Source organism: Leopardus geoffroyi, chromosome E1 (assembly GCF_018350155.1).
Source record: "Leopardus geoffroyi isolate Oge1 chromosome E1, O.geoffroyi_Oge1_pat1.0, whole genome shotgun sequence".
Lineage (NCBI taxonomy): Eukaryota > Metazoa > Chordata > Mammalia > Carnivora > Felidae > Leopardus > Leopardus geoffroyi.
The window spans coordinates 57021955-57043144 of record NC_059330.1 but is presented as its reverse complement, the minus strand read 5'-3'; the positions used below and the strand labels follow the sequence as shown (position 1 = coordinate 57043144).

Sequence of the window (21190 nt, the reverse complement as noted above, 5' to 3'; positions counted from 1 at the left end):
GAGCCCAGCCGAAGCTGCCAGGAAGGGTATCCACGGGAGGGGCAGGGGAGCGTGCTACCGCGGCCAGGTCTCACGGAGCTCTGGAAGTGTGCCGCCTGGGCAACCAGGCCATCCTTCGGAGAGCCGCAGGGACACCCCAGGTTGGCCGGCAGAGGCCCTCCCCACAGACGGCAAGATGAGTGGGGACAGGACCCACTCATCAGGGTTAACCCGGAAACCTGCCCGCAGCCTCCGCCGTCTGACAGCCACCCAGGATGCCGGGGCCCGAGATGCCCGCTCCCTCTCGCAGCTTTCCGGAGAGGCTCTTACAATGCTCACTCACTCATTCGTCCCACAAACCCCCCCCCCCGACACTGTGACCACCGGGAAGCGGAGGCAGCCAGCATTGTTCCTGAAGGTTCCAGACCCCCACGCAGGGTGACCCACAGACCTGGCTTCGTGTGCAGCTCCCCGGGGACACCCATGCTCTGCACGTCTGAAGACAGTGGATTTAGTGACAGCAGAATGGGCACAGTGCATCCTTCAGGGTCTTTCTTACCTGCCGCGAAGCCCAGGCCTCTTTCTGGGGCTGGGGAGGACCCCAGGATGTGCCCCAAATGTTGAACCCACACCGAACAACACCAAGAGATGCATGGACACGAGACTCAAGGGCCTGGAGTGACCAGCGAGGCCTCTGGGAGGCAGGGACGACCAAGTGGACCCTCGAAGGAGGCAGGGAGGAGGGGGGGATGCTGTGAGGTCACGACCACTTCCGCTCGCGGAGGCTCTATGACCACTCCCCGTGTACCCCACGACGCAGGTGCCACCAGGGCCATTTCAGACAAGGGAAGCGATCCCTGGAAGGCCCCCCCGGCCCGCCCCAGCCACGTTGGCGACCTGGTGGCCGACTCTATGTGTCATCATGACTGCCTCCCCCGGTGCCCAGATATGCAGCCAAACGTGATCTCTGGGTGTTTCTGGATGAGGTTAGTGTCTGGATCGGCAGACTGGGCACAGCAGGCCGTCCCCTCGGCGTGGTGGGTGCGGACACGACCGAGGAAGGGGGGTGCTCTGGGCCTGACGGGAACACCGGTCTTCTCCTGCCCACGGGCTGGGATGCACGGCGTCGGCCCCCCTGGTCCTCGGGCTGAACTGCGGCACTGGCCTCCCGGGGCGTCCAGCTTGCAGCCGCAGCCCTGGGGTTCCTCAGCCTCCGTCATCCCATGAGCCCGTTCCCCGCTGCTCTGTGACCTCACCCGGCAGACACGCGAGCACCCCGGGTGCCCGGCCACCCCGATGAAACGTCTGCTCACCGCCGAGTGATGGAAACCGTCCCTCCTCGACTACCGCCCAGAACACGAGGATTGCAGGCCACCCCTGCCCGACGGGGAGGCTGGACCGCGGCCTCAGGCCCTTGGGGGCGGGAACGTCCCGCATTGGGCTTCCAGAACTGACTGCTCCCTTCAGACCCGGAGAGGGTGGGGCCCTCAGTGGCTCTGGTGGGCTCCCCAGGGCTGGGAGCGGCGGGAGGGAGACGGGCCCTGCCCCCAAGGCTGCTGAGGCGGGAGTGTGGGCATCCCCAGCCTCCGACAGCCACCACGACGGTTGCGAGCTCTCTCCACACGCCCGAGTGGGAGCTACACTGCATGTGACAACCCACGAGAATGATCATCACCCCCCAACACACACACACACACACACACACACACACACACACACAATAAGCCACTCAGAGGTCCCGCCGTCGGGCTAAGAGTGGCACCAATGAGCCACAGCTGTGCCTGTAAATCCAGCGAGTCCCCAATATGGAAACAGTACAGGGTGAGGAACAGAGAAGGAATGGGCCCAACATGCCTGTGGATTGACTCACTTCCGGCTGCGACTCGCCCGGGGCCAGCTGGACGCCCACCCGTGCCCCTGTGGCGGCTTCCAGGCAAAGGTAGAAGGGGAAAGGACCCGTTCAGGCTCTTCAGCACCCCCCCCCCACCCCACCACCAGGGCGTCTGGTCCTCAAGCCCCATTCTGGGTTGGCTCCTCCCCGAGCCCCCGGGTGGGGCCAGAGCAACAGCATCTGTCTCAGATTTCTTGGGTGGAGTTTGTGTTTTATTTGTGCTGTTTATTTTTCCGATTTCCCCAAACACGCGGCTGGTGCCAGGCAGCCCCTGGCGCAGACAGGACGCCGGGCACGCTGCTTGCTGAGCCGGGGAGGTGGCGGGCCCGGGGTTCCCGCCCTCCGACGAACTCCCCGCCCGGGAGACACCCGCGGCCAAGAGCTACTGAAATCCAGCTCCCTGGACCTCATTCCTCGGGCCCGCGTCGGAGTCCAGCGAAGAGGGAGCTGGAAAGGCCTCCAGGACATCCAAGGGCTCCGCTGTTCCAGTTGAGAAGGGAGATATTTTTACGCGATTTTAAAAGAAAACATATTCAGAAGGAGAGGAGGCCATGTGACATCCAGAGTTCGCCGGGTGCGAGCTGCACGCCCCGGGAAAATAACACCCCCCCCCATCCGTTCCAGCCTCGCCACTCCCCCCAGCCCCCCCCTCCCCGCCCCCGGGGCGGCGGCACGGGGACCAAGACGAAATGAGGTCACACGCCGTGGCACTGGGCACAGTCCCGAGCTCAAGGAAACACCCGACAGATTAGACAATTATCACCATCGGCAGTAGGTTCATCACAGTCCTAACAATTTTTAAATTATTATCGCTCACCTGCTGCATACGCCAACCTGAACCTGGGGACCTATAATTAGGAGCTAAGAGAGCTTGGCTGCCCAGAGCCGATGCATCTGAACGAAGGAGAAGTTGTAACCGAGGCCCCCGGCACGTTCCGGCCAGGCCGCTGCTATGCCCCGACCACCGCCAAAAAAAAAAAAAAAAAAAAAAAAAAGTTCTTCCAGGAGCTCTACCTTACTCCCTCCCAATTCAGGGAAGCCCCCAGACCCTCCTGGTCTCCACAGCGATCTGCACGTCAGGGGAAGGTGGGCAGTTTTCTAGATCCAGAGAAAACAGCCAGGCTTTGGGGAGCTCAGACTCCGGGTGCTTGCCCTCCCAGACCCGGCCGCCCCAGAGACTCGGAGGCCGGGCCAAAGGCCGTTTCCCACGTGGGCACACACTCCAGACCAGTGACCAACGCCAGCAGAGCGTAGCAGATAGAACCCACGAGATTGAAAGTCGCTTCAGACGAGACAAAAGTCAGCAGAGAGTGGAAAGCGGGACTCAGCCCCGGCCGGCGGCTCCAACAGAATGAAAACGCAGCGTTCCAGAGCAGGAAAGAAGAGGCCAGAAGATGCGCGGGGCCTCCCTGGGCCTCGAGAGGAAGACGAGGATCCCACGCGAGGCTGGGAGAACGGGGATGGTCCGCGAGGCATTTTCCTCGTAGGAGCAGCGTTTGGGGTGGGGGCCGCCTCCAGGCAGCAAAAATGGGTCCAGGTAAACCGCCTCGCGCCCCTCTCGCCCCTTTGCCACACTCCCCAGGGGCAGCACAGCCCGGGTGCCTGTGTCACGGAACTGGGGAGCTTGCCCGGGGAAGGGAGGGCAGGGTGTGAAGACATTTTATCTTTCCCTTCCAACCACGTTTTTGTGATGGAACCCAGGAAATTACAAGGTTGAAATGGTTAAACAGGCACTGAGGAACCTAACTAGACTCTCGAGTTAATATGTTATCATTCGTGATTATTTTTAATGACTGGAACACCACACGTAGTCTCAGAGCCGCTGCCTCCGCCCAGGATCTGGCGGCTGGCCCCAAGCCCCGCTGGGGTCGTGCACCGCCCAGACACCCTGACCCCGGGGGAGGGGACACCGCCCCCCCACACACACACACACGCACCCCGTTCTGCTCTGTGCCAACGGCGAAGGAGGTCTGGACAGGACCTTCCTCCAATTAAAAGTCACCATTTTCTCAAAAAGGAGCCTTGCAGGAAGAGGTCCGTTTTCAATAAAGAATCGGTTTTCAGTTTTTGTCTTCAAACTCATGAGAGACGCTCAGGAAAGGACGGGGAGGTCCCGGCGACCTTGGCCCAGAGTTGCCTGCCCCTACCCAGCGGTCCCCTCCTCCTTCAAGCCTGGGTGGGGGGGGAGGGGGCGGGGCCCAGGACACACAGTCTTTACCCCCCTTTCTCCAAGCTCAAGTGCTCACAGAAGCTGTGAAGGGCTTCCCCCAAGTCAAGGTTGCAGGTGGGAGTAAAGAGTCAAATTCCAGGCTTATCTTCAGAGGAACCTGAGATAAGGAGATAACACCTCCTCCCTCTTCTCCTACCCTCTGCCCTTGGCCTTTGCTGCCAGGAAGTGTGTGTGCTCTGGACAGGTACACTAGGGAGGTGCGGATGCCCTCCTGATGGTGCCCCAACCACCTCCCACCCCTGCGCCCCTCAAGAGAACCTTCTCCCCACCAAGGCCGGCAGCTGGGGCTGTGGATGGAAGCAAACCTCAACGTATTCTCCCACGTGGCGAGCAATCCTTTTGCCTTTGGAAACCTGCTCGGGCAAGGGACGCAATACTGCGGGAAGTTCTGTTTTCTGCAAAGCCTCGGGCCTTGAAGCCAGGGGTCCCAGTCCCTTCTCGGACTCCCGCCCCCACCTGCCATCCCCTCTCTGATGTTGACGGTGCTCCCAGCCCACGGTCTGCCCGGCTACCAAGCGCCAGCGGAAGGGGCCGCTGGTTCTGGTGCGGTGCCCTCGGCCGCGGTTGCCGAGGCTCAGGGTTGGGGCCCGGGCTGCAGGGCCGGAAGAGAAGGCCCCGGGCGGTGGCCACGTCGCGGGCAAGGGCTCTGCGTGTGCGGCAAGGAACCAGGGCGCACGTCCTCCTCCAGCTCGGACCACATCTTCGGGCGGGTGTTCAGCCTGTCTGAGCATCTTGGCAGATGCAGACTCGTGAAAGATCACTGAGTGCCTACTCTGCACCAGGCACTGTCCAGGGAGTGGGTGACACGACGGTGACCCAAAGTGCCCTGGCTGCTCCTGGGGCCCCTCCACGCGGGCATCTGGCTCACACCTCGGGGAAGAGGTGTCACCAGATGGCCACGTCTGTCACACAGCCATCGGTGCTGACCAAGGACCCACAGAGCCCTTCCCTCAAAGGTTCACCAGCGGGGCATCTGGACTCTGGGCCCCACCCGTAGAAACTACATTGCCCTGTGAAATCCGAAGTTCAGGGGCGCCTGGGGGGGGCTCAGTCGGTTAAGCAGCCAACTTCAGCTCAGGTCACGATCTCACTGTTAGTGAGTTCGAGCCCCGCGTCGGGCTCTGGGCTGGCCGCTCGGAGCCTGGAGCCTGCTTCGGATTCTGTGTCTCCCTCTCACTCTCTGCCCCTCCCCCACTTTCTCTCTCTCCCTCAAAAATAAACAAACGTTAAAAAAAAAATTTTACATCTGAAGTTCAGATAAACAACAAATAATCTTCAAGCATCATCCCTTGCCCTCCCAGGATCTCCTCTGAGTGACAGAAGAGATGCCGTCCACGGGACGAGGTCTCCAGGTCCCCCGGTCTGCCAACCAGCGAGGGGCTTGGGAGGAGAGCGGAAGGTGGGAGCAAGGGAGAAATGGGGTACCTCCTTCCCGCTCTCTCTGCCTTGGGAGGTCACGTCTGGCCTCTGCCGAAAGCCGCAGCCCCTGTCAGGCAGGCCCGCCTTCGTCCCCAGCGTCGGGGGACTCTGGACCGGTGACAGGACCTCCTCCCTCTGACCCTCCGATCTGGCGGGGAGGGGATGGGGGCGGCTTCCTGCTGCTGAAGACCTGTAGGTCGTCTCAGCAAAGCCACCGAGAAGGGCCCAGACAACGTGTCGACACGGTCAAATGTTCTTGCAAAATTTGCGAACCAGGAAATACCTTAAATCCAATCGGTTAAAACCCCTGTCTGTGTCCACTCTGAGCTCCTGCCCAACACACTCCTCCTGTGCAAGGAGCCACCGGAGGGGTACTGCCGACTGGGGGTGCCGGCCAAGGAGAGGTTGGATGGAAAGCTATGTAGTTGGGACTCAGCTGGGTTGCATTTACACAGCTCGCACCTTTCTGCGTCTACTTAGGTGACCGCTGGCCATTCCGCGGTGGGAGTCCAGCGATGCGCCTTCTGGTTCCCGTCCCCGCCCGTGTGCTGCGCGCGGTCAGAGGGGCAGGGCAGGGGCGTGGCCCGAGTGCATGCCAGAAAAATGTGGGCAGAGGGGGAGAAGCAAGACGTGGCATGTATGGAGCCAGAAGCTCGTCTACGGAAAACCATTCCAACCACCAGACAGAGTTGTAAGCGGAGAATTCAGTTCTCGTCCACGTTGAATCAAAACGACAAGTATCCCCGGCCAGGAATAAAGGTACAGTTATAAATGCCCTGTACTTTTATTTTTAAGGTTTATTTTTATTTTTGAGAGAGGGAGAGAGCGCACGCAAGTGGAGGAGGGGCAGAGAGAGAGAGAAGGGGGGGGGGGGGGGGAACAGAGCATCCGAAGCAGGCTCTGCGCTGAGAGCACGGAGCCCGCCGCGGGGCTCGAACTCACGAACCGCGAGATCGTGACCTGAGCCAAAGTGGGACGCTCCACCGACTGAGCCACCCAGGTGCCCCGCAGTGTCCCGTACTTTTCTGTGTCTTTCTTAAAAACAGAAATTATCTTCAAAACAGAATTTATCAGAATTCTTGTGTTTAGAGGGCCAAAATCGTGGCAATATCACAAACTGTGAAGTCACACTTTTTAATGAATCCCAACTACTGAAGATAAAAAAAATAAACTTTGAGTAACCAGGAAGATGAATGAAATTTCTCTTCTCTCTCTTTCTACCTCTCTCTCTCTCTTTCTGTTTGGAATAAATGATATGACCAAGTCCTCAGGTAAAAGAAGCCATCAGAGCGTGTAGCCAAAACAGTAGGAAAAAAAACAAAAAAACATTGCTTTGGAGACAGGACAAGTAGCTGATTGATAAAAGCATTCTTAGGTTTCTGGATTTTCTGGTGCTTATGGTATACGCCAGCTGTTTAAAATTTACAGTTTGGGGGCACCCGGCTGGCTCCGTTGAGGTTGTGAGCTTGAGCCCCACGTTGGGCACAGAGATTACTTAAAAACTCAGATCTTTTTGGGGCACCCAGATGGCTCGGTCGGTTAAGCGTCTGACTCTTGGTTTTGGCTCAGGTCGTGATCTTGCACTTCGGGAGTTCGAGCCCCGCGTCGGGCTCTGTGCTGACAGCTCAGAGCCTGGAGCCTGTTTCAGATTCTGCGTCTCCCTCTCTGCCCCCCTCCCCCGCTCACACTCTCTTCCTCAAAAATATATACACATTTCAAAGAAAAGAAACAAAAATAAACAAACTACAGTCTTCTTTAAAAATAAAATAGGGGCGCCTGGGTGGCGCAGTCGGTTAAGCGTCCGACTTCAGCCAGGTCACGATCTCGCGGTCCGTGAGTTCAAGCCCCGTGTCGGGCTCTGGGCTGATGGCTCAGAGCCTGGAGCCTGTTTCCGATTCTGTGTCTCCCTCTCTCTCTGCCCCTCCCCCGTTCATGCTCTGTCTCTCTCTGTCCCCAAAATAAATAAACGTTGAAAAAAAAAATTTTTTTTTAAATAAAAATTAAAATTAAAATAAAATAAACCTCGCGATGTGTTGTCACTTCCTCACCCATCCTAAACAAGAAATCACGTTCATACTTTTCAAGAGCTGTATACGCCCCACGCCACCTGGATCTGCCCCCGGCTGCTCCCGTCCGCCGCCCATGTGACAAATTCCCCACCCTGAAGCCCTTCGGTTCCTAGTCCTCAAGCGATTTGTTTCCTGGTGAGACACCAGTGCAAACGGCACACGAGGGAGACAGATGAGATTAACAAAGGGCCAACGGACCCCCGGGAAGATCGAGGGTAACGTGGAGAATGGTTACGATCAGAAACCGCCGACCACGGCAAAAAGGGGCAGCAGGAAGGTGCCCCAGAACACGGCGGAAGGCTTCGTCCGCCTCCGGGCCCCGCTGCTTAATGGGCCCCCGAGTCACCCAAAAGGCAGCGGCATTTCATCCAAGCTTTGGATGGTGGTCAGAGCATAACCGGAGGACAAACCACAGAGAGAGGTGGGGTCAGGGGTGCAGAGGTCCGGGAAGGGCTGGCGAGGAGAGTCAGCGCCCACAGAGGCCCAGCGGGCAGGCGGCGCTGTTGACCGGCCTGGAGTTCCAGAAGTCTCTGCAGGAGTAACCAGGCAGCAGAAGGAATGGTCATCAGGAGAGGTGACTGGTCACCTGGGGCGACTGGCCCCAAGACTAGGGCACTCAGGCTGGCCCAAGGAAGCCAAGGGACACCTCCCAGGGTCCAGACGCACCTGTTCATGGGGCCAAAGGAGGGACAAAGAGAAGGGGTACTCCTGGCATCACTCGCCAGCCAGAGACAGGAGTCAAGCCCTGTAGGCAAGCGGGCCAGTCTTTTCCTGAGCTTTAATAAAAAACATTCTCTATCCTCACATGGCGGGTAAGGGGACACTCTGGTCTCTTCCTCTTCTTACAGGGACACCAATCCCACCACGGGGGCCCCACCCACAAGACCACCTAAACCGAATTACCTCCCAGAGGCCCCACTTCCAAATACCACCCCCCTGGAGATCGGGGCTCGGACGCAGGGATTTGGGGTCGATGTTTCAAACACGCGAATCCTCGAAGCTGACTGAGAAGCAGAGCAGATGGCACTTTCTGCTCATCCAATGTCCTTACAAAACGCAGCGGTAGGAACCCTGGTCTGGCCACGGAGGCAAGCCCAGGAATGAAGGAAAAAGGGCGGCGGCGTGCGTGACGTTTTATGAAGCTAATTACCTGGAGAAATTTCCAGAAAGCAACAGCCCGTGTCCCACAGCTAGAAGCACACCTACTGTTAAGATCTTCAGCTCAGCACAGAACCCTCGACCGGAGTCCTGGGCCCACTCCCAGCCATCACCGAAGAGGCTGCAAGTCAGCAGCTAGGAGGGATGGCTACATCAACCACGGGACAGCCACTCCGAGAGCCACTGACGTTGACAATTCTGGGATCCACGCGGGACATCTGACTTCAAGCGGAAGGAGCAGAATTAAAATGGTTTTTTCCAGGGAACACGAGCCTCCTCTGATAATCAAATCAAATGATACGTAGGCCTGTGCGTGTGGCCAAGGGTGCACGAAAAGCAAAAATTATGACCGATGGGACTGAAGAATCTGTCCTTCCAACTTCCTGTTCACAACGGCCATAGGTTAGGAGCCAAACAAACAACCAGGGTGGGGAGGGGGGGTCGAAAAGGCAAAAGAAACAGTAAGAGGCACAGCGTTTATTTTTAGGAAGTTTTCCTTTAAGAAAACAACAACAGGGGCGCCTGGGTGGCTCAGTCAGCTGAGCGTCCGACTTCGGCTCAGGTCATGATCTCACAGTCTGTGAGTTCGAGCCCCGCGTCAGGTTCTGTGCTGACAGCTCGGAGCCTGGAGCCTGCTTGGGATTCTGTGTCTCCCTCTCTGCTCCTCCCCCGCTCATGCTCTCTCTCTCAGAAATAAATAAACATTAAAAAAAATTTTGAAAAAAAAAAGAAAACAACAACAAAAAAGGTACACACGCAAAGGTCTGGCCGCTCAAGTGTCAACCCCCAGCTCCCAGGAAGCTGCGGCCATCCAGAACGGACTGGATCGCCAGGGCTGAGGGTGTGCCGCAACTCAGCACCCCCCTCCCATGCCACCACCTCCCCCTCCCCGTCCCCGGCCTCACAGCGCCGCCTCTGTGTGCAATGGGATGTTTCTCCCCGACCTGTGTCCCCCACACTGTCTACACTGGGGCACCTCTGTGCAACAGAAGTCACGGTTTTGTTAGCGACTTTCACAAACTAACCCCCAAATCCGTCTGAAGTTGATTAGCCGGGTTCTTAACAGGCTGATCAAGAAGGCAACGGGCGTTGGATTTAACCCACTTCCAAGTGGCTTGGGTTACAGGAGCTTTATTCTCCCGCTGGGATCTGATCCCCGGTGGAAACAGGAGGCACGGTCCACCGGGAAGGCTGTGAAAGCCCCAGGATGCAGGTCAGATTGAGCCGCGGGCCAAGCCCGGGGCCGCCTGCCAGCTCGCCTCTGCCCAGCCCTTCCTGGTAACCACACTCCCCAGGAGCGGTCTCCAACCGGGGCAGGCAGTCACTGCCGCCTGCCTTTCAGCTGCTGCCCCAACACGTCTGGCCCGGCCGGGACAAGGGGCCCTGGCACAACCCTCGGGGACTTCCACGGCTGCCATGGCCAGCCCTGATTCCCAGGTGCAGCCTTGAGGGCCCCACAAGGCCCAGTCACCGCCTGGGCATCCCTGCACCACCCCTTGAACCGCCCAGGACGAGCAAGGCCTCTCCAGGAGCCAGACAGGGGGCAGTGGACGAGCCCCCCCATCGCCCTAGCTCGGCCCCACTCTGAAACCCCCAGCCAGGGAGGACACAAGACGCGGCTCTCCGGGGGGTGTCAGTCAGCAAGACAGAGGTCTTTCCCGCCCTCCTCGCCCCACCCAACACTGGGGCCCACACCTGCGGGCCGGGGTGGCCCTTGGGGATCCCTGTTCCCCAAGACGACAGGCCTCTGCAGGTGTGGAGCCAGCATCGCTGGGAGCGCAACCGGTGACGTGTGCTCCCGCCAGAGGAGGCAGGCGGCCTGGGCTCGGGGCCACCCTGTGACCCGGATCATCTTACTGTCCCCGCCGCTGCCCCTTTCCCCGCCCTGGAGGCCCGCAGGCTGCCAGCAGTCACGCTTCAGAGAACCAGGTCAGATTAGGACGGGAACAAAGCCCGGCTCTTACAGAGCTCCAAAAGGCCCGAGAGGGCAAGACACCTGGGAGCCGCCACCCCCTTCACCACTGCAGTGGACCTGGGCGCCGGGTGGGGACAGGGAGATAAGGCAGAGAGAAACTGGGCTGGGAGCAGAGTACCACACTCAACCTTGGGGACCCAAGGCCAGGCCACCCTTCCCCGGCTGCAATGGGGGCCACCAGAGTGCAGGAAGGACGCTGGGAGCCCTTCCCAGCAACTCAGCGCCCGGTAGACCCTTCTGGAACGAGCGACAGAACCCACAGGGAGAGTTGAAACGGGCCGGGAACCTCGGGGGGGGACAGGCACCCCACAGCTCAGCCAAGGTCGCTCTGGGAGACCGAGTCCCTCAGCACGGTGGGCACCGTGGTCTCGTGGGTTCTGTGTGGTCTTGTCTACAGGTTCCCAGGGGGCTGCACCGCCACTTACCCCCACTGATGTCCCCAAACCACCCCCCCCTCCCCCGGCCACACCTAGAGCTGGGCATTCCTAGATAACAGTGCCAGCACAGAGGGCCGGGAACCCAGCCCGTCACCTCCCTCCACAGCGAGGCTTGCACCCCTGGGGCCTTGGGCCTCTCTCTCCAGCCCTCCCTCCCCCAAGGCCATCAGCCGGATCCGCCCAGGAACTGGCGCTCCTCGCCCCTGGCTGGGCCCTGCACTGCCGTGGGCTGAACCTTCCTTATCGAGTACATCTTAGGCAAACTGCATATCCCACACAACAGTGCCCGTGGACAAACAGCCTTGCGGAAATAAGGTCCCGCCCCCAGGTCCCATCCCCGTGGGGCGGCCTGGGGCAGGCAGGAGTATCTCACCAGGCTGCCCAGGGAGTTGCGGGGGAGGGGACTGCCTTCTTCCTCCTGGGGTCCCTGGGTCTCCAGGTGAGATGTCCTCTGCAGACGCCCACCTGGGAGCTCCACGCCCATGGTCGGCCCCCATTGCCACCTGGGCCGGGGCTCTGGGCCTCTGCTCCTGAGAGGCAATCTCACGTCCCCTCTGCACCTGTCCTGGCTTGGACACGGAGGTGAGTGGGCAGAGCGGGGCTTCCAGAAAGACGGTGGGCGACCTCCAACTCAGGTCCCTCACACTGGCCTCTCAGAACCCCGCTGGCCTGGCTGGGAGGTGCTGGTGGGCAGGTGTCTGTGAGCTGGGGCGAGCCAGAAGGCCAGGCAGGGAGGTCACCCCCGTCTCTGCGGGAGGCCAGGAAGAGGGACGGCCCCCGGTCTCGGGCTCAGTCAGCTCGCTCACATTTGTGGGGTTCGGGGATCCCCAAGTTCCGTGGTCCTGGGCACCAGCCCGCAGTAGTACAGGCTAACTGCACGAGGCAGCTGTTTCTCTCTGCCCACGTCCCCAGATGAGCCAGAGCAAACAGGCCCGGCCCCCAGGAGACAAGGGACAGCAAGGACAGGGCAGGGGAAGGGGCCAGAACAGAGAAGAGGAAGAACCTTGTCCACGCTCACCCGGCAACCCGGCCACCCGGGGTTAGCTCACTGGGGAAGTGTTCTCGGAGGTTCTTCGCCCTTCCCATAAGTCAGCTCCTAGGGCACTGGGTGTGGAGAAGGCCGCCCACTCCGGGGCCCCGGCTGCGGACGTAATCTCTCTAAGGCCATTGCCCTGGGGTCCAGCCTCCTACCCGGGCCTCTGGAGAAGTCACTACAGGGCAGAGCTTTTTAACCCCTGGTAGGCCAGGTACCCCTCTGGGAATCTCCTCAAAGCCACAACGAATCTCCGAGTAATTCCCTACTGTGGCCGGTGCACACACGGACCAATGCCCACCCCCCTGTCCCCCGTTTCTGTGGCTCGTGGGCCTCAGGGAAGCGCCTGTGCCACTGAGGGTTCCCAGGGGAGCCGGGGACACTGGAGGGCAAGGTCTGTGTGGCCTGGTGTGCAGTGAGGAGCCCCAGACTCAGAACACCAGAAAACCCAGGGGACTCAGGCAGCAGGCGGCTGCCACACCGAGGGGCTGCGGGAGAAGCCTGGGCCTCACTCCCGGCCTCTAAAGCCACAGAGGTGCAGGGAGGACCGGACAGCTCCTGGACTTCCTGGCAAAGGCAGGGACACGCGGCCTTCTCCTCCTTCCTCCTGCTGATGAGGACCATGAAGACAGGGGCGCCCGGGTGGCTCGGCCGGTTAAGCGTCCGACCCTCGGTTTCGGCTCAGGTTGTGTTCTCACGGTTCCTGAGTTCAAGCCCCACGTCGGGCTCCGTGCGGGGCCTGCTGGCGCTTCTCTCTCTCCCCCTCTCTCTTCTCCTCCCCTGCTCTCTCTCTCTCTCTCTCTCAAAATAAATAAACTTAGCAAAAGTCACTTAAGAAAATAAAAGAATGATGCTGACCGTAGCCGCCAAGGTACAGAGCAGGCCTTTCTAGGCCTTTCTACGCACGAGCTCATGCGGTCTTCACAAGTCAGCGTCGACCCCATGTAACAAATGAACCAAGCGACACCAAGTACCTTGCCCCGCAGTGAGGGAGGTGCCAGGCTCGGATTTAATCCCAGGAGCCCCGCAATGAACCACGGGGCCACGCGGCCTGTAGACTGACATCGGTCCTGGCCCACTGGAGCCCACAGGGGAGGTGGGCCCGGGACAAGCCTGGAGCGGCACGGGAGCGGCGGTCCTAAAGCCCCATCTGGGCGTCTGCCATCTTCTCCACCTGGAAAGATCCTTTTTATTCTCCTACCTACTCACAGCTTCTCACTTCTCAAGGCCGCCCACTCAAACCTCCCGTCACGCCCGTGGTCCCTGCTTCCAGGGTATTGGGTAGCATCTGGGGCCCGTGTGGCGCAGGAACACAGGCAGGAAGGGCGTCATCCACCTGCTTCTGGCCCCTCCAGGGAGCATGCGAGCTCCCTGCAAGCGGGGACCACGATCTTTCCATCACCTCTGTACCCTCGCGGCCCTGCCTGTGCACGCCCAACACACGGTGTGTGTTCAACGAATGCGTATGGACCCAAGACACTTGGGATCCCCCCACAAAACATATCTTCAATTTTTTTTCCTCTTTCCAGGGGCGCCCGGCTGGCTAAGTTGGCTAAGCGTCCAACAGCGACTCAGATCACTGTCTCACGGTCCGTGGGTTCGAGCCCCGCGTCGGGCTCTGCGCTGTGAGCCCAGAGCCTGCTTGGGATCCGTCTTCCTCTCTGTCTTTCCCTCGCTTGTGCACACACCTCCTCTCTCTCTCTCTCTCAAAAATAAACATTAAAAAAAAATTTCCCCTTTTCGGACACTCACGAGTACTCAAAGGCAGCTCTACAGAGAACACCATCATAATCATTCCATTTATTTCCGAGCCCGTAAATAGGTCCAGAAGCAACGATCCCACTCAATCCAGGAAAGAATAAAAGCCTTCTTCGTTGTCCTTGGAGTTTCAATACTGGGGGATTTTTAACACCGTGTGAGGCTCCTTAATTTCGTGGCATTCATGCTACGTAGGGGTCGGTCTGACTTCTGCCAAGCAGCCCTGTGGAACCAGGGCACCAGGGGAACGGGAGCGTGTTCAAAATGGGGCCGAGAGGCCACCCCGCCCCTGGGCCAGTCCCCTCCAGTCCGATCCCACACAACTACAACGGAGTGACCCAGCCCACCTTGGACCGCTGCCAGCAGGGGAACAAACTGGAAGGGGTCCAAGCCCTCCCCGCACCCATTCTGCAGCACCCCGCCCCGTTAGATACACACAGGAGCCACGGAAGCTAACTTTACAAGAGCGGGTTCCTACTCACCCCCATAAACTCTCCTTCCACTGACTGCACAAAGCTTCAGCTTTGTTGTTTTTATCTACCTGGGGGGAGGCGGGAGGGCCTGGAGGAGAGGAGAAGTCGAGCCAGCTCGGGGGGCCCTCTGGCATCCGGGTAGGACAGTCTCCCCAGGGAAAAAGCCAAGGACCTGTGACCTGGGAGGACCCCGATCACACCCACTGTCCAGACCCACCGGCAGGACGTGAGGTGTAAGGAGACAAGGGCAAGAACAAACAGGGGTCCCTGGGCCGCACGGGGCTAGTGATCCCAGGGAGGGGGCCTCACACAGCAGCAATGCCCACAACCATCTCAAGTATTTGGAGCATGCTGGGGAGGGAGGCCGCGAGCCAAAGCCCAGGATATGCCACCTGGGAGCCCCCTCCTCCCCCACCATCACATCAACGCACCCACGCTTCCGAGATAGAGCCGGGTTAGGGCCGCGCTGTTGGCCACAAGGGGGTGAAACTTGACATTCTAAGCCACTGACCCAGAAGGGTATTTTAAAGGAAGTTCTGAGTAACCCTCTTTGAGACACGTTATTCTTTATTACTCATTTTGGTTCCTGAATGTGGAAAGCAGGAGACTGAGAAATGACCCACAGGCAGGGGGGTGGCCCAAATGGCCTCTTCGGTTCCCAGTGAGTCCCATGGTTCTGGCTTCTTATCAGTAAAAATCAAGTCACGGGTCCCTGGCAGAAAACTTCATGTCCAAATAGATTAAGAACGCAGCTAGCAAGGTGAGCGAAGGGCAGATGCCACTGAATTCAGGGCTGAGGATCCTGCCTGGACCCTTTGGGAGGTGGGGGGGGGGGGGGAACCACAAAGAAAAAACAAGAAAAGAGAGAGGACGGAGATCTGGATTACCCTGACCTGCCCTTCAGTGCTTGTGGCCTCAGTTTGCCCATCTGTGAAATGGAACTTCAGGGTGATGAGAGCCAGCGAGGCCTCCTCCACCCGAGTGAGGGCAGGCCCACTGGTGGAGTTAGGCTGGGTGCCAGGACGCCGAGGGCGCTGTGCGACCCACCGGATGAACCCTCGTTACCCACCCACCCCCAGTCCCCAGCGCTGCTGGGCGGTCCCATTTGGCGAACTTTCACGGCATCCGCTGGGTACAGGCAGTCCACCTGAAGGATGCTGCGCGGCCTGGACCACCAGCCCTGGAGGCTGAACCAGAGGAAACCTTCCACCAGCCCCACCCCCGCCCCGCCGCCGCGCACACCGGGACCCCAAACTCCCCGACCGGCCGGCGGCGCCCGCAGAGTCGGCGAGGCTGCAAGGGGCTAGGAGAGCGCGCAGGAAGTAGGGCCAGCCCGGGGCAGCGGCCCCCACGGCAGCCCCCTCCAGACCTCCGGGCGACCCGCGGCTGACGGCGCCAGGGAACCGTGGACCAGGTGGGGGGCGGGGCCGGCCGTGCAGGGGTCAGAGGGCCCGGGCGCCAGGACCCCCGCCCCGACCCCCGCCCCGGTGTCCCGCACGTGCGCGCGGGCCCCGCGGCCTGGGGGCAAAGGGGGGCGCCGAGTCCCTCGAGGGGCTCCACGCCTGGAGGCCCCTCGACCCCCACCCGGGGTGGGGACGGCGTCCACCGGCCGGGCGCGAACTCCCCACCCGCCACAACCCGCGCCTGAGTCCGGCGGCCCGCCCCGGCCCAGGTAAGGAGGGCGCGTCCCGCGACCCCGACCTCCCCCCCACCCCCACCTCCCCGCGCTCCGGCCGCGGCGCCCACCTGAGTACGACTTCTTCATGGTGCCGCCGCGGCCGCCGCTCCCAGGAAAGTGTGGCTGCGGGGCCGCGGGGCGCGGGCTCCCGGGTCGCTAATCCCGGGCCGGGAGTGCGCGGGGTGGGGCGGGAGGAGGGGCGGCCCGGCCCCGCCCCCGGGCCCGCCCCCGCCCGTGGAGGTGCGCGCCCGGCCCCGCCCCGCGCTGCACCTGGCGCGGCCCCGCCCCCGGCCCCGCCCCGCGGCCGCGGCGCAGCGTGTCGGACGGTGAGGGGGGGCGCCCACGTGGTCCGCGCAGGGCCCACGCCGTCCCCCAGCGTGGAGGGCTGGCTGCGGGGGATTCCGGCCACCTCCCTGCGCAGGGGGCGGAGAGGGCCAGGTGGCCCCGGGAGAGGAGAGAGCGCGGGCAGCGGCCTCCGCACGGGCGGGCCAGCCCAGGGTGGGGGGACTGGGGGGAGGCGGTTACACAGGCTTAGTGGACCCGGGCAGGGCGAGCGGGGAGCCTGTCCCTCCACCCTCTGGTAGTCAAAAGGGCAGACTGCAGCGACTCCTCCGATGAGCCCATCTGTAAAATGGGTGCGTTGGATCCGATCATTTCCCTTCCGTCTGAGAAACATTGGTCGGCTTTGCGCCAGGTCCTGTGAGGACGGCGGACACGGGGCGCGCCCCTTTCCAACCCGCTTAATACACGCAGCGATGAGGGCGCGCGCGTCCTGGCAAAAGGTGTACAGAAGAATTCTGTATCCTTAAGGAAATTTTCCGTAATGAAAAAAAAAAAAAATGTCTTAACGTACAGAGGTGAAAGCGATACATTTTGTCTAGAGGGTGAGGTCAGAGCTTTACTAAGGCGGTGCCAGCACACGGTTTTAAAGAATGAGCAGGAATCTGCCAGGTAGCCAAGGTTGAGGGAGGCGGGCTGTTCCTGGCAGAGGGAAGGGCGAGGCGGGGCCGCAGGCGCGATGTATCACAACCGTGTGGAGACACACAGGGCCAGGCCTTCCAGGTTTGCCAGCGCAGGTCCCCGGGGGGGGGGGGGGGGGGGGGGAGACGGGGGGGGGGGAGCAGATTCTCCTAAGGGCGCAGCTGTGGGCCCCTGCCCCCACCCGGAACCAACCCAGGACAAAGTATGCTTGGCCTCACCAAGAGCCGCTCTTCCCCATTCCTCCTTTACTTTCGGGGGAGGGGAGGCAAGAAGCATTTTTATTTCCTGCCAGAGAGGGGGAAACTCCTATAAACGGGAACTGAGGCACGTGTGGCTGGGTGCGTGAGTCCTTCCCACCGGCTTCCCTTCTTCTTTTATTTACTTTTTAAATTTTCTTCATGTTTTATTTATTTGTGAGAGAGAGGGGGGCAGAGGCGTGAGCGGGGTAGGGGCAGAGAGAGGGAGACACGGAATCCGAAGCGGGCTCCAGGCTCTGAGCCGTCAGCACAGAGCCCGACGCGGGGCTCGAACTCACGGACCGTGAGATCATGACCTGAGCTGGAGTCGGTCGCTTAGCCAACTGGGCCACCCAGGCACCCCTTCCCTTCTTTTTTTTTTTTTTTTTAAAGTTTATTTATTTTAAGAGAGAGGGAGAGAGGGAGAACCCCCACTAGGCTCTGCACGCGTCATGGGGCTCAAACTCACAAACCAAGAGATCATGACCTGAGCCAAAGTCAGACGCTTAACGGGGCCACCCAGGTGCCCCCGCCACCCGGTCTCCTTGTTAAGAAATCTGTCCAGCCAGGTGACCTTCCCCAGCCCCTGGTTAGAGCCGACCCAACCAGAGTGGACACTGGGCTCTGCCTGGGTCAACTAGGGGCTGGAGGCTGAGGCAGGGCAGGGCTGTGAAGGAGGGGAGCAGCCCCAGGCCTGGGGAGTAGAGGTGAATTATGAGCAGGTGTCATTAGATTCTGGGACGGCCGCACCCGCCCCCCCTCCACACACACACACATACACACACCCCCGATCGCCACTTGCGTAAATTCCGCTCTGGCCAAGGCAGAAGGCTTAGCTTTGTCCTGATTCTGGCCACGTGATGCCACCCTCTGCCACTGAGGCCTCTGGGAACCAAGGATCTAACTGTTGGCCAGAAATGCCGCGGCGCACATCCGTCCTCAGGGTGGATGGATCCTGGAGTCACGGAGGACCGTTGGATGTTCTCTGTGTGTTTCGCCTGTCTCTCAACGCCCACCTTTCTGCCTGTGGGTGTAACTCACGTGTACCTGGGCACCCAGGAACCAGGGTCACCTGTGTGGCAATGCTGCCGGACGTACGGCCTTCCCAGTACGCTGAGGGAAGGACAAGAGAGAGGGAGGGCGGGAGGGACAGCGAGGTGTTCCCTACGAGAACTGCACGACTGAGTGCACGATCGAGATGCGCGAAGGGTAACTGCTTAAGCGCAAAAGCGTTACTTGCATTCTTTTCGTGGACAACTCTCTAGAATGTGTAACATAATCACTTGCCTTAATAAACAGAGTAGGCCAAGCTTTCTCCTGGCTCAAGATCATTTAAAAAAAAATTTTTTTAACGTTTATTTATTTTTGAGACAGAGAGAGACAGAACATGAACAGGGGAGGGGCAGAGAGAGAGGGAGACACAGAATCTGAAACAGGCTCCAGGCTCTGAGCGGTCAGCACAGAGCCCAACGCGGGGCTCGAACTCACGGACCGCGATATCATGACCTGAGCTGAAGTCGGACGCTTAACCGACCAAATCAAGATCATTTTAAATGACACCCTTAGCTGGGGCGCCTGGGTGGCGCAGTCGGTTAAGCGTCCGACTTCAGCCAGGTCACGATCTCGCGGTCCGTGAGTTCGAGCCCCGCGTCGGGCTCTGGGCTGATGGCTCAGAGCCTGGAGCCTGTTTCCGATTCTGTGTCTCCCTCTCTCTCTGCCCCTCCCCCATTCATGCTGTGTCTCTCTCTGTCCCAAAAATAAATAAACGTTGAAAAAAAAAAAAAATTTAAATGACACCCTTAGGGGCAGGCACCTGGGTGGCTCAGTTGGTCAAGCAGACGACTGCAGCTCAGGTCATGGTCTCCCCGTCTGTGGGTTCGAGCCTCACTCAGTACCAACAGCTCAGAGCCCGGGACCTGCTTCCCATTCTGTGTCTCCCTCCCTCTCTGCCCCTCCCCTGCTCGTGCTCTGTCTCCTCTCTCTCTCTCAAAAATAAACATTAAAAAAAATTTTTAAGTGATACCTTTAATGGTTATTGACTCACACACTGCTGTGTTACTCCTTCACAAAATGTCCCCAAGCCACCGGGCTAGCCAACTTTTAAAAAATTCTATTTCAACCCTCAGCTCCCTCACTTACTATGTGGCTTGTGACCAGCCACATGACTCCTCTGAGTCTCGGTTCCTGCTCCTACAAGTGTAGATCACAATACCTGACATAGCTCACGAGGCAGATGTACCGATTAGAAAAGCAATGTATAGGGGCGCCTGGGTGGCTCAGTCGGTGAAGCGTCCAACTCTTGGATTTCGGCTCAGGTCACGATCTCACGGTTCTGAGATTGAGCCTGTGTTGGGTTCTGTGCTGACAGCAGGGAGCCTACTTCAGATTCTCTCTCTCTCTCTCTCTCTCTCTCTCTCTCTCTCTCTGCCCCTCTCCCGCTCACACACACTCTCTCTCTAAATAAACCAACGAACCTAAAAAAGAAAAACAACACACATCAGCCGCCTAACTCTGCTGCTGTCCCCGGAACCTAAAAAAAGTGGCATTGGCTGGGAGCAGGTGGCGGGCAGAGAAGCCCGAGAGCCTTACAGGAGGCCAGGGAGACCCCGAGGGAGGCAAGAAAGCGCCATTGTGCCCTAGCGGACCGGAAGCCTTCGCCAAGTGGTGGCAGGCAGCTTAGCAGAGCTGACGTAGGAGACTGACCTCAAGTGGGCCTCACGAACTTGATGATCTCGCTGAGGGGGGTCTCCAGGCGGAGGGTGGAGGGCTCTGCCTATAATAAAACGAGAAAAGGAGCCAGAGGGACTAACAGCAAACTGTTCAAGTGAAATTAGGGGGAAAGGGGAAAAGCCAGAGCCATCCCCGCAGATGCGACAGTGACATCCGTGGTGAAGACCGGGGGCGGGGGGGACGGTCAGGGTGCTTCATAAACCCCTTCCGACGGACAAAGGCACCCGCAGGGTCCTGTCTGGCAGGCCCTCGCTGTTAAAGCGTCCTCCAGACTCTCAGGGGGCTTCTCCCACCGCATGCTCACCGAGGGCAGACAAGTTCTGTGGAGCCGAGGGAAAGAAGTCGACCCTGAAAAGGCTACGCGCTGCGTGACTGCAGCCGCACGACATCCGGGAAGAGACAGCACCGTGGGGACAGGAATCGGCGGCTGCCGGGGGGGGGGGGGGGGGGGGAGACGGACGGAGGGAGGGGCGAGCAGGTGGGGCACAGGGCATTTGTAGGCCAGTGAGACTACTGTGTGTCATAGCATCGCGGGGGATGCACGTCACCACCCCTTTGGCCAAACCCGCGGAGTGAGCCCTTGTGCGAACCACGGCCGCCAGTCAATAACCACGTACCAATACTGGCCCATCGGTTGTAACGAATGCACCAAATGCAAGATGTTAAGAAGAGGGGTGGGGGGGGTGGGGGGGGGCGCCTGGGTGGCTCAGTCGGTTAAGAGTCCGACTTCCGCTCGGGTCAGGATCTCACGGGTCTGGGTTCAAGCCCCACATCCGGCTTCACGCTGACAGGGCCAACCCTCCTCGGGATTCTCTCTCTCTCCCTCGCTCCCTGCCCCCCCTAACTCTCTCTCAAAATAAATACACTTAATAAAAAAAGGAGAGGGGAAGCTGGTGGGTGCAGAGCACATAGGAACACCCTGCACCCCCTGCTCAACTTTTCCGTAACCCCCAAACTACTCTTTAAACACAAAGTCTAATAATTAAAAAAAAAAAAAAAGTTTCGTGGGTCAGGCTTTTATCGCCAGGAGCGGATTTTACATGAACACATAGGCAGCCCCCAGGCTTTTAGAGGAATTAGGTTCTCGGGCTCAATGGGATGAAGGCAGGGCACAATGAAAAAAGAGGCTTTTGGGCTCTCAGC

The 21190-nt window shown here is 59.7% G+C and overlaps 1 protein-coding gene across 2 annotated transcripts in view; it reads right to left on the bottom strand.

Annotated features, from left to right (window-relative positions):
- Positions 1-16282, bottom strand: part of SEPTIN9 (septin 9) — a 150650-nt gene extending 134368 nt beyond the window's left edge. Inside the window, exon 1 of one of the 2 annotated variants that reach the window (XM_045490944.1) lies at positions 16169-16282. In XM_045490944.1, the coding sequence (XP_045346900.1) occupies positions 16169-16187 (19 nt within the window). In that variant the 5' untranslated portion in view covers positions 16188-16282. The remainder of the gene's footprint in view (positions 1-16168) is intronic. The other variant, XM_045490947.1, reaches the window with a different exon arrangement.
- Between the last annotated feature and the right edge of the window lie 4908 nt (positions 16283-21190).